This window comes from Epinephelus lanceolatus, chromosome 3 (genome assembly GCF_041903045.1).
Source record: "Epinephelus lanceolatus isolate andai-2023 chromosome 3, ASM4190304v1, whole genome shotgun sequence".
NCBI classification, from domain to species: Eukaryota; Metazoa; Chordata; class Actinopteri; order Perciformes; family Serranidae; genus Epinephelus; species Epinephelus lanceolatus.
The window spans coordinates 23,990,536-24,004,380 of NC_135736.1; the positions used below are offsets into that span (position 1 = coordinate 23,990,536).

Sequence of the window (13,845 nt, forward strand, 5' to 3'; positions counted from 1 at the left end):
AAAAACATGAAACATAAAAAAATATGTGGTAAAGAAAGGATACAATTATGATCACAAGTACAATAATTTATCTCATTTCTGACACCGTGCACTATACAGCACTGAGAACCGTCTATAGGAAGCCATGCAGTTTGAGAATGGGGTTATTTTTAATCAGTTATGAGTTGAATGTACTTAACCCACAAAGGCCTGATATCCATGTCATATAAAGACGTTCCACAGAAGACCAACATAGCAGGTGCATATACAATCTATGTTGCTTTGCACAGCATGTAAGCCACACTAAATATGAGCAGCAAACCACAAGTCAGGGTTAAAACAGGAAACCCTCTTCTCCAGTCTTTCTCCAGCAGCTACTTTTGGAGCTCCACTCTGTTTTTATTGGTGACTGTGTGTGTCACATCCTGTGCTAATGAGCTCTGTAACGGGTGCCTTCAAGTAGCAGCTGAATTGAGCTTGTGCATGTGTGTGTGTGTGTGTGTGTGCTTGAGTGAAAGCAACACTGGACCTAGTTGACAGAAGACTCACACAGCTGTTGACCAACAGAAGAAAGCAAGGGGAAGGAGTGTTCATGTAGCCATCTTTAAGGAGGTAATTTTTCTGTATGTTTCCGTGGCTCTGTTCTTACTGAATTCATGACTCTTGTGTGTTATTTAACTCTACTGCTCACTTGAGGAGTCCCTCTCTTTAAGTTACTCCTTGTGCACTTTTTAAACTACAATAATCCGGAAAAAGACTTGCTATTTGAAAAATCAAACTACAGTAGCATCAATCAGACATTAGGTCAAAACTCAAAGATATTAAGTTCATAACATACCACAAAGAAAATCAGAAATGACTCACATTTTCAAAGCTTAAATTTAGAGACTGTGTGATATTTCTGATTGGAGTGACTAAAACAATGATCAGAATAGTTGCTGAATAGTGATTTGACGTTCACGAATGAGCCAAGTCTTTGAACCGGCTCTTTGAAGTGAATGAGTGAACCGGCTCTTTAGAGTGAACAAGCCAGTTCCTAATTTCTTTGTTTTTTGCTTTAATTTACTCTGTATCCATTAATTTCAGATTATTTGATCCGGAACAAGTTGAGAGAGACTAGTTTGTGAGGGAGAAAGACAGTGCAGCCGCTCACTTGTTCACTTCAAAGAGCCGGTTCAAAGGCTCGGCTCGTTCGCGAACATCACATCACTAGTAGGAAGCTAACCCACTTTCCGCTAGCGCTTGCTTGTATTGACAGGCTTGTTGTTTACCAAACTTTATATCTGCAGAGTCTATTCTGGGTCCACGTTACCATATCCCGATCACATGATGCGATATAATCAGCAATGCGATTCGTCGATGAACCCACTATCACCCCCCCACACACACAAACAGCAAAAAAACAAAAACAAAAAAAAAACAAACAAACAAAAAAAAAAAACGAAAAAACAACAAAGAACGAATGAACAGCATCTTTGAACCGGCTCTTCAAAGTGAACGAGAGCCAAAGAACCGGCTCTCACAAGTGAATGAGAAATCCCATCACTATGCTGAATAATTTTCACTCAATGGACCAAATGACCTTTTTCAACAGCAGACATTTTGAGATGCCAGAAAGGAAAGCACAGGTGAAACTGGGCTCAGTTCCATTAAGTGTCCCAGTGACGTATTCCAGTGGGCCAGCATGCTCCATACCAGGACGCCCCCTACGCAGAATGCAGCCATCATTTTTTGTTATCAAATACACCTGTGCTTCTCCTCCTATGACAAGTCAAAATACCTGCAGTGACAAAGGTCTTTCAACTAATTTTTTCAGCTCTAATGTAGAGCACCAAACAGCATGTCAAAAAGCAGGATCACCCACACAAACGCACAACAAGCCTCAACTGATGTGATGCTTGAGGCCTAGTTTTGGAAAACAATATGCAAGGCTATTTTGATGCAAGTTGGGGGTCAACTCTTTTCACACTATCACCAGACTTTCAAATGATTAAGAATCCTGTCCACATTGATTTCTAGGGCTGGATGACATAACCGAATCATCTAATGCTTCTAAATATAATTTCCTAATCAACTTACATAACACATAAACTCCAAACCAATTATACTAATAGTGCAAAATATTTCTCTAAATGGACTTTGAAAACAATGTGCTAAAACATTAAAATATAATAGAAAGTGTCTGTTCTGCATTTGGCAACAGAAAATGCACAATGTGCAGGCTCTGTCTTGCAAGCTTTCCTGATTTCAACACACTTGAACATAAGTAATAAAGAATTTTGTAAGAAATGCAAAGCTGGCCCTGAGGCAATTCACTTTTTTACACAACACAATTACTTTTCACAACTACTACCTTGATTGGGCCTGCGTTCTTCCCTGATGTTATCCTGCCCTGACATACCTGACTTCAGTTTCTGTTTTGTTCATTATCTGTTTGTCATTAAAATCAGCTGAGCATCTGTCTCATAAAAACTAAATTTGATTGCTCTTATGAAGCCTTTTACAGTTCCTCCAACTGCTGACACATTCTCCTGCTGCTAGGACATGTCTCATAAAGCAACTCCGATTTTTTAAAGGAAGCAGCTGTGGGATTTGCAAGACCTTAAAAGATGAAACAGGTGAATGTGTTATTGGACCAAGCAAAAACAGGGGCCAGGTGCTTGAAACTCTGTGTGGATTCATGACTTAAACTCTGTACAAACAAAGACAGAATGTGCATACTCATTTTTTTTTGTCATACGCCTGATTCCGTTTTATAAATCTTAATCACTGTCCAACTGGGCACATGTGCACGAGCCTCATTTCTACTTCCACAGTTCACCATAAATGGAAGTAGAAATGCCCTCGAACAGCCATTTACACACGATAGTTGTGCTCACTCTGCCACTCATTTGACCTGACATTGAGAAATACGACAAAGAACAAGTGCAATTTCACTGACTGTGTCACATCACTGAGGTAGCAGCGTCAGCAGCTGTAATTATGCACAGCTGTGGATATGTGCAGCGTCATTGTGATAATATTTCGATCATTAATAGGCTATAATTAAACTTAGAGGGATGATCAATGATTCATTCACCGTACTCATGTTGAAACTGACTTTACAAAGTGCCTCACAATAATAAAATCAAACGATCATTAAAAGGTAAATGATGGCTCGCATGTCAATAGAAAGAGTAGACTGTAAACATAACAATTAGTGAAACTGGCAAACAACTTTAAAAATAATGTTACTCTCGCTCATCTCTTGTGCATCGCATCATATATACACTCTAGGAATCTGACAAGCTGTTTTAACACATTCTAGAAAAGACACAAAGACTGGAGGCATGTCTTCCACCAAAAATTATCATTCATGATCGTCTGCCTCTGCTGAGATGCTCTGGGGGAAAATGTCAAAACAAACTTGCTTCACGTCTGAAACACTCCCAGTATTTTACATAAGCAGCCTTACATATATTACAAGAAAAACAGGCGGTGCCGTACAGACCTCTGATGATTAACATGTACACACGGCAAGGAAGAGCACAGTACACAAGGTTATATAATAAATGCAAATGTAAGGAAAACATGCGCTGAGTGGGTAGTTTCCTGTTAAGGTAGCAATCTAATTTGCCAATCTCATTTACAATATTTTAAATGGCTCGCCATCCTTTTTCCTAAAATAAACATACCTACATATAAAAACCTGTTTTTATAAATTCCATTATAGACTACAACTTGATTCGAGTTGATAGAAATACTGAGGCCAGCCCAGTCCACATTTTCCAGTGCTGTGAGGTTTTTAAAAGGACATCAGACTGATCTCAGTTCAGTCATTAGAGGAAGGTTTACAGGAAGGTCTTACAGTACTGTACAGACATATATGTTCTGTTCAGGTTAATGTGGTTATAGTGTTTAACAGGACAGTGTTTCCAGTCTACTGCCGGGAGACTAAATTACAAACCTGACATACTGTGCTGTCAGATTGAGCATCATGCACAATTAATTCTGTAACATGTAAACTACCACTGAGAGAACTAGTGGTGATGTAGATTTTAGAGAAGACGGATTTCTGCAGAGGAAAGCTAAAAATGGCAACAGTCTGCTAGTTGTATTTTACATAGCTATCTTGCCACCTACTGAAGCTCTACTGAGCTGGATCACTTCCTGAGCAGCAGCTACACAGCCTATGTAGTCAATTGACAGGGAAGCAGAAAAGAAAAGGGGTCAATGCTGAGACGACAGAAATGAAAAGACTACTGACAAAGACTAAAAAACCCCAAGCAACACTTTATCTTCCTTCCGCTCTGGCCAGTCGGGTGCTGATTTTTTGCCTCAAGATAGAGAATAAAAAGATGGAGGATCTGCTCAGTCACCATATAAAACAACAATTTACTTGAGGCCAAACTGAATTGGAATAATTATCCACAATGGGTAATAAGAGCTTGCAACACACAAAGACATCAACTACCTCAAAGACTTAGCTGTTTTCATTTGAAGATACTGTGGTCATGATGATAGATGTCTACAAGTAATCAAATGGGTAAAGAAAAACTGGGATGTAACTTGGTAGAATAATGGACACAGAAAAGGTGTAAAAAGATGCAACCCTATTGCATCTATATTGCGATATTTTGAAATCTCCAAAGTATAGTAGACTACTAAAATACAAAATTATTAGATGAACTACAATTACAATAAAGTACTGTTATAATACAGTTAACTAAAATATTGTTATAATTAAGTTAAATAAAGTACTGTTATAATGAAGTTGAATAGGTCCAAGTAAAACCACTGGTGCTCACATTTTGAAGCACCCAGGTTGTAAGTGGATGGAAGGGTTGATGTTTTGCTGTGAACCTGAAGATCCCAATCAACAGTTGGTGTTGACAATTAGCACAAAGTTAAATTGTTGCTGCAGCACCTTTAAACCTGAGGATTTTTTCACTGTGAGCTGGAAACACACTAACAGCTCTCCAACTCATATATTAATAGTATTTTCAAGCCACACTGGTGCTCCGTGGTCGCAAAATGTGACTCAATAGTCGCAGGCTGGAGCCCTCCAGATACAAAGACACACACTTCCTCTGCTCACGCTATTGTTAATCTCATTAAGCTAAACCATAACTGCGGTACCGTTAAATGTTATAATTTTTTTTTAACAGCTCTCTAGTCCATGTATTTATAATATCTACAAGTTGCAGTGGTGCTCAATGGTCGCAAAATGCGACTAAATAGCAATCTGGAGCTCTGCAGATTAATACACCTCACTTCCTATCTCTCAAGAGAAAGTGATCTGGATTGTCGGAGGAGTGTGCATGATGCATCATGTTTGTGAATCTTACTTTTTACTTTTTGTGTGTGTCTGTGAGAGGGTAAGAACCAAGAGAGAGAGAGTGAGACAACCAAAACTCAGAAGCAAGTCTTAAGCCAGTGGCTTAAAAAAAACATGACATGACCACTTATACGCGACGCTTGCAATATAGTAATTTTACACATAGTACATGGATCAAGCCGTGATACATCGAGTATATTTGACCCTATGTGGAAGTAAACACTTTTAATTGCCGGTTTGAGAGGAATGCACATCCATTTTTTATGACATAACTGAATGAAAAACAACAAAATCACTGCTTCATTGTTCTTCTATGTTATGATGTTGATAAGATGTTCCACTGCGGGCTACCAACCAGTGAGCCCTCAGCACAGTAGCAGGTGAGCATTCAGCACTTGTTTGCTGTCAGTGTTTGTTTGCCGTCGGAGCCTCAGAGATTAGCCTTCTTTATTTAGGAACTCTTCTATTTACTTAAAACCGCACTACTTTTCAAGGGCTGTCATTACTTGTTGACAGATATTACAACCTATTGTCACCAACACTAAGTTCTTGCCTTTCACTTTTCAGGCAAACACCTACTCTTTCAACAAGCTGTAGCCACTCATTCCCCTAAACTGTAAAACTGACTCATGATTTATCACCTGCCAAATTACAATATTTCACTCTCTTTCTTCCTACTGTAGATTCAGCCCATGATGAGAAATGCAATTCTACAAAACAAAACAACTAATAAGTTGGCAGTGGGGTTTGACTAGATAAGAGGGACACTCTATGCTCTATGGCATAAGAAGTGCTTCTCTTTCTCGAGCTCTCTGCAGGTCTAATCGTTTGTTAATTCATAACTTGTCAAGCAGTCAGAGTGGAAAAGCTGTGTGTGTGGGTGAGCATATGAGGGGTCAAATGTGGAGAAATGAGGTCATCTGCCTCTGCAGAGGAATCTTGGGTGAAAGCAGACAGTTGATATAGATCTGACATTATCTATGAAATCTCAAGTCAGCAGTTTTAACATTTAATAGCCATTTATCTGATGAAAAGCAGATTACTGAAATAACAGACAGTGTAAAATGTACATACTCTGATGAATGCAGTCATAAAACTGCTTAGTTTTACTATCTAAAAGCCAGATTCAATGTTAAAAAGTGGAAAACATGCTGTGCTCTCTTTAATGGTGTGCAGTGTCAGGTTCTCAAGCAGTGTCATGTTCCTGTGAGCTTCTCTGAAAAGGTGAAGGAGGGCATACACCTTGTCATATGTATTAACTCACTTTTCTCTGAATTCAGCAACAGCTGGCCTTACAGAAAAACTCAGCCTCTCAACAAGCATGCCACTGAGCTGTAGTCCAAGGGTTCTGTCCACAGCCACAGTACAAAAATAACAAGTTATGTTTGGCGCTATTTGATCCCCTGGATCTAACTCAAATAAAGTCAATGTTAGCAGTGACCTCAGCTGTGCTCCAGGGGAGAGGTTAGGGCCAGTGGAGAGTTTAGGTCAACTGATGTTCACAAGTGTTTTCAGTAGGCGAGGAAACAATGGGAGTAACAGTGAAACTAAAAACACATGTGCCACAATATTAGCACTATAATAATGTAAAGAGGAGGTCAGTATCGATAAGATAAAACTTTTAAAACTCAACAGAATAAAGGAGCAACTGTAATATAAGAAATGATTGTGGTGGAGATTCAAGTAAAGAGCTTAAAAGACAAGGCAAAGAGCAAAGTCATTTTCACAAGAATGGATTCAAGCAGATATCATTAACTGCTGGATCTGCTTTGCTCTTTATGCTGGGCGAGAGTGACGGCAGGCCTGCCAAGTGCCTGATAACCCTGGCATGAGAGGCCTCACAGCCCACAGCCTGGAGGTCTCTAGGTCAACCAGCACTACGAAGCCTCCTTTGCTTCTCACCTCCCTGAGCATAAAAATAGCCATATTCTCACACTGTTAAGCAACAGTTAGCTCCATGTAAACCAGATGAACTTTATATCAAGACTGAAACCTGTCACTTTAAAAGGAGTACTCCAGCAATTAAGCGCTGCACTTAAGAAAGTTGGGATTTCCCATAATGCAAATGACCACATCTTTTATACTCGACACCCCAAGTTTGTAATGCAGGTTTTCTGTTATAGATCTGCAGTCTCCAAGCCCAGATTCAGATAAACCTGATGACATCATAACTATGTAAACTGGGTTATTTTATTTAGACTCAATGTTTTCACAGGTTGAGTAGTACTCCTCACGACTATCAAGTTGACTGTTAAATGTAAAATTTATCATAATTCTACCACAGAAAATGTAAGCATCACAATACCACATAGTGCCTTTAAGATGTTATGGCACTTTTTAGTCCATTAATATTTAATGTTTGGGGCAGCTCACACATACAGTTGGCTGCATTAGCACTCAATTTGGACAACAAACTAATTTCACACTATTGCCACAACTGTGTGATCCCGTCATTTTTGGGTTATGTAATATCATCACATTGCAACTATGCAGTAGTAAGGTACTATTAAATCATGCAGGGCAATAAAAACGAGAAATGCATATTATTTGTTAAGGCAGAAACTTCTATACCAAAAGGAATTGTGGGAAACGTGTAGCCTGGTAAGTTATAGGACAGGCTGAGGACTTTACAATACTGCCATTGCTTCTCTAGAAAGATAAACAGAGCAGAGGCAAGCACAAATGCTAGAATATATGTATGGGACCCAATACTATCTATTTAACATCAATAAGAAGGAATAAAAAAGCCTAAAGGTTGTTCTGTTTCTGAGCAAGCTATCAATAAATAACAGCATGAATCGTTGATACTTTGCTGCCAACGTCTATTTTCCTAACAATTTCTGCAGGACCAGAAACAGCTGGGATAGACAGACCTACCCTCCTTTTTCTTTCAAGGAGTTCTAAAATTAGTCAGGAATTTGGTTCTGTGCCTCTCTAACACACGCCCCCAAAACTCTCTCCGTCACACACCCCTTCACTCACCAACATAAACAACACAGCCTGCATACAGGGGAAGACTTTTAAAAGCCTTTTTAGAAACCTTCGTTCCTGTTAAACTGAAAGCGCTCCTCGTCATTTGTCTTATTGAGTACGAAAACATGTCCCCCCACAGCTACAGTTTAATCCTTCACATCACATAAACCATTCAACAGAGCTTCACTATCATTTTTGGTCTGCTGAATGAACTCACATTAGATGAAAACTTCTTGTCTGGACTACAGCTCACAACCATTCTCTGGTGATGCAGAGGCAGACTTGTTTTTCCATTGGGCTGTGCACAAACCCAACCCACGCCACAGCCTGGTTTCCTTCTGCATATTACAGTATAATTCTAGTCTATAGTATACACGAGAAAAAACACATCAGTATGATGCAATCTGTATTCTGGTTTGGAGTTTATTGGTCATTATGTGGCTTGGCAGAACATCTCTACATATTTCCAAGTGCCTCTCAAGAACAGGTGGAAACCTTTCATTAACTTCATACAGCTGTAAATATTCTTTTGAAATTGCTGAATGTATGTGCGACTTTTTCTGACCAATGCTTCAACAAGCTAAGACAGATGGTTTAAATTTCTTTTACACCTTTTTGTCTAGGGTTGCTGACTGTCATGAATGTGTGATGCATTACAAACGTGTGAAGAAACCCACAGAAGAGTTTCCATTTTGGTGCTGTTCCCACAAAAGACAAGCTAAAAAAAAGCGTACCTGTCTTCAAGTGGAAGACCATCTTTTCTTCGTTCCTTCTCCACCTGAAAAGGAAATAAAAATACACATTAGTCAATACGGTCAAAAAAGCAAACTGCAACCCATTTATTTCTACATTCACACTGTGGCCTAGAAAGAACCACATCAGGAGGCTCTGTGGGATGTAAGTCCACTGGTATGCCAAACTGCCTTCTGGCTACCATGATGATTTTCATAAACAAGAGGTCTGGTGCACGTTGATACACCACCAAATGCTCTGATATGATTCACTGTGCATCTGCATTTTATTTCTCGAAATGTCAAAGGTTTTGTTTTGCATAAAATATTACTTAACTGTAAATAAACTAGGAAAATCCAAGCAGAAAACTGGAATCGCCTTGGGAAACTAAAAACTGGCATTACATCTTTTCCACACTGACTCGGAGGGTTAGACAGCAGGCAGCAATTTCTGTTGGCAGAGTTTACTGTAGTTCTTAGAATAAAACATCCAGTTTATCATCCGCTACATGTTTTCACACTGTGCATACGGGATTACTGAATGAATACAGCATCTCTGAAAATCTGGTGACGACACACACAAAAAAAACACACGTAATTGTTAACTGGTGAAATAAGGTTTTCCTTGATCTTAGGTCACAGTATCTTCATCTTGAACAAGAAGAATTCCCTTAATAAAATATCTGTGCATCCATCCATCCATCCATCACCTAATTTAAGTTCTCTGCATGCGGTTGCAGAATATCTCATTTATTGACACGAAAAATAAACATCAACAACATCCCCCCATTTTTCTGTCTCTTACTTTGCAGCACTTATAATTTGTTTCCTTTAGAGGACAGAGTGTCCTTCAACACACTCACATGAGTATCACAAATCATGTAAACTTGAATAAATGGGAAAATCAAGTAACGCTGAACCACGTGCACACTTCAAACTGTTCCCTAACCACATTACACTGTACATGTCAATGTACTCCATATACTGAGTAACCATTAAGTTAATTTCTCTGGAAGGGAAATTTGACCAGCAGTGCACTTTGTAGTTAATTGAAAACTGACTGATCATTCTCACAGTGGCATGGCTTGGATCAAACCCTGATTTTTGTGTGAAGATGGTGTCTAATCTTCTCCACATTTTCATAAGTGATTGTTGCCAGAATCAGTTTGACAATCATCGAAGGAAATCCCTTGAAACACAGCATAACTTTTCATAATCCGCGCACCAGCAGTACTGCTTGAAAACCATAAACAATGAACATGCACACAGGGTCTACATTTTGCTTTTTACTGAATATGGATTACTAAGTAAGGGACTGAAAATTACAACACAGCAGTACAAACACAGTGAAGTAGGTAATGTGCACCATGCATGGCCTACAGAGATAAGCTTTGGTCTCCTCAAATGCAGAACATACAGTTTCCATAGGAACAATCTGGGGCCTTATGGCTACATCATGTCTTCATGATGATTAAGATTTGTCAACCAGTAATGTATAGTGTTTCCATGGAGGTAGCAACTATCCCTTACATGTCTCTGGTTATGTTAAGCCATTGCAGGGAATGCTGCAAATCAAAGACTGGTTTATGACAATATTGGATTCAATGAATTTAGGGATTTTTCCATAAATGTGATGGTGTCAAATTCTCATAATTTATCAGGCATTTAATTAGCTGAATGAGCTAAAAGAGACATCAACACACATCTATCTATCTATCTATCTATCTATCTATCTATCTATCTATAGTTTCTCACATAAGAGCTTGAAAAGTTCAAACTGATGCATCCTTGTTGTATTGTGCATCATGTCCTACAATGCCCCCAGCAGATTTTCCAGCTGATTTAGAACAATGACAGAACGCATGTGACTGCTGCAGGTGAGCTATTAAAGCACAATAATTATTCAAAAGCAGCACCATTTGTGAATGAATTGGATTCTAGGGATTTGAAGATGAACGCGGGGATTTAAAAACATGTGGCCAAGGTCTGTATACAAAACACAAAACTCAAACAGACAGATGAAAGAGATGAAAACCTGAACTAATCTAACAGTCACTGCGGGACTGGGGACCATCTATTCAGACTTGCAGCCAACCCAAACACATGATCCCTGGTCAAATCCAAAACACAAGCCAGTGTTTACAAAATCTCAAGTAAGCAGGATGAGACGAAGATGGCAACAATTACAAGCTCTAGTTATGCACAGGACATCTGCTCAGTCATGGTCTCTGCTGCCCAAATTTGATATCTGGTTTAATATCTACTATATATATCATGGCACATGATGCCATTTCCTTCTGCATCACCACTCCAGTGTGCCTGCAGCAACATACAGTACGCTACTTAACCAGTTGACCAGCAGCAGCACTGGAGTATAGATGAAAGACATCCATGTCATGCTCTGTTTCACAGAACCCATGTAACTGAGACAGCCACTCCATTCACTGCTGCCTATCTAAACATGACACCTAACAATGTCAACAATTCTGCCATCTGCCCAATTGGTGTGCAAGGTAGACGTGAGTGGAAAGAAACATGCCCAAACACTGACATGCTCCCCCTTTCCCCTTTATGTAAACCATCTTATTTTTAAAAATTAAACAACTAACCTAAAAATTATTTTCAATGCTTAATCAACTCCTCTTGTGTTATCTCTGGTCTGGGCATGTCTAGAGTATAAATAAGTATTTCAAAATCTTCGCAAAACATAGCAACAAAATCTAAAATGTATTTTGTAGGAGGCATATCTGCTTTTTATTCTATATTTATTAAATTTCACAAAAGCTTGCCATTCATCTTTGAAAACCAGACTAAACAAAATGATCCGAATGAGTTTGATGTAATGTGCCTTTTACTCATTTTCAAAGCAACTGAATTATCAACACCATTCACATCTGTTTACACAGGAAGGCAACAAAAACGACACACCCCCCTCAGGTAACATGACAGTCAGCTGGTGACCTCATGACAGGTTATCAGTAAGCACAGAACTCCTGATGTTTGTGCTTGCCTTGCTCCATGATTACATAATCATTACACCCGCCTACTTGAAGATTGTTTAGGAAACTGCAGCTCAGATCTTTAAAAAATATCCTGCACAATAAAAAGCATATCATGCAGACTACAAAATGAGGAAATAATCTTAATATATTGTGCAGGAAAGAGCTGCAAAGTAGTGTGCAGACTGTCTCATTGCTAACATGCTCTCAGTGTGTACTACAGACTGAACTCCACAATGGACACTATGTACAAAAGAAAATAAGGAGGAGCCACATGGCAGGTGGCCTCCCGCTCTGGTTTTACTCCACAGTATTACTGTGGATACCAGCTCGATGACTACAAAATTCACACAATAATATAACCACATAATCGTGTGTGGTCACTGATATTTCCTCACATAAATATGCACAAGTCAACCAGCCGCACAGTGGAGTCAAACACAATGGGGATGCACTACCCACACACGTGCTCATGCATCTGTCTGCATTTCTTGGGGATGATGTGAGTTTTGCATATACACTCTCAATTTCTCCTCTATACAAATACGCCCAAAGAAAGAAACTATGATTACCTGAAGTTGGATTAATGGGTCTGCATCCTCTGGTTGCCAGACCTCGACCACGCTGGTGGACATCTGACTCAGAGCTTTGTAGGAGCAAGAAAATAAAATTATCAGTGATGGTTGGAAAATGGGCAGCATGGTGAAATGCATTATATTTCAACAGACTGGCTAATTTAACTGCATACTGCACGTCTCGGTTATTATTACAGGTTGTGATAAATGAATTAAGTGAAACAGCGCGGATTGTGATCACACAGACAAGTGAGGAAATGACTTCGCCTCGACAGGCTGACAAAGGCTGTTTGCTAGCTACTTCATTAGCAGGAAGGTTAGCTCGGTGGCTAACGAACTTGGAAAACATCTCTGCTGCTACTGCGGTACACACGGCTTGTTTAGCCGTGTAGAGTTAGCTTACAGCGATATGTAGCTTCAACACAGGGACAACAGTGACAGTTAAATGCCCCGGTAAAGCCCCGGTAATACGTTACTTCCATGTCTGGACAAGTTATCATTTCGTTTAGGCAAACAGTAAAGGGAACTGGGAGCTAGCATGAACTAGCAGGCTGACAAAACATAAACGTTAGCTCTTCCATGTTGGTGAAAATCAAAATATGCTCAAGTCGCTACTTAAAAATGAAGTCAACATTTTTAATTTTACAAGCTGTTTGAGTAATTAAGCTTGACAGCTATTTTCTAGCATAAATGCTGCTGTCAAGTCAGCCCAGCTAAATTAACGTTTTTACATTTTTCGCAACGGTCGCGTTAACGGTCGTTACACCCCCGGAGCGGAATATAAAGGTGAGCACAAACCTTGCAGCTGAGCCCCTCCGTGCTGTACGCAGGGTAAAAGTAATTGTAGTATTCCTAGTAGTATATTGATCCACGTTTTCCTGTGACAGTGGCTGCCTTGTTGGAAGTCCTGAAGCCCCGCCATGCTGCCCTCTCAGCTAGCAGCCTACCTTGTGTTTCGCTGCGTTGGTCTTTCTTTCACTCAGCCAGCAGCAGCAGCAGCAGCAGCAGCTCCCTCCCTCTGTCCCTCCCCGCCTGCGCACACACACACACACACACACACACACACTGCACACTGAGGGCACACACCACTGACACTTTGCAACAAGCCTGTTTACGTGTCTGCTGCAGAAGGTAAAATATGACCAAGTTGACTAAAAAAAGGCCATCGTGCAATATGTATAATATAGAACCACAGTGGTGGGAAGTTGCTAAACATGCACTCAAGTGCTGCAATTAAGCACACATTTGAGGTTCTTTTACTTCAGTATTTC

The 13,845-nt window shown here is 39.7% G+C and overlaps 1 protein-coding gene across 2 annotated transcripts in view; it reads right to left on the reverse strand.

Annotated features, from left to right (window-relative positions):
* The window catches only part of tmem131l (transmembrane 131 like), a 40,377-nt gene extending 26,816 nt beyond the window's left edge, over positions 1–13,561 (reverse strand). For both annotated transcript variants that reach the window (XM_033624367.2, XM_033624366.2), the window contains exons 1-3: positions 13,373–13,561; positions 12,572–12,645; positions 9,004–9,047 (exon numbers count right to left, since the gene is read on the reverse strand). In XM_033624367.2, the coding sequence (XP_033480258.1) occupies positions 9,004–9,047; positions 12,572–12,645; positions 13,373–13,496 (242 nt within the window). In that variant the 5' untranslated portion in view covers positions 13,497–13,561. The remainder of the gene's footprint in view (positions 1–9,003; positions 9,048–12,571; positions 12,646–13,372) is intronic.
* Positions 13,562–13,845: the final 284 nt, after the last annotated feature.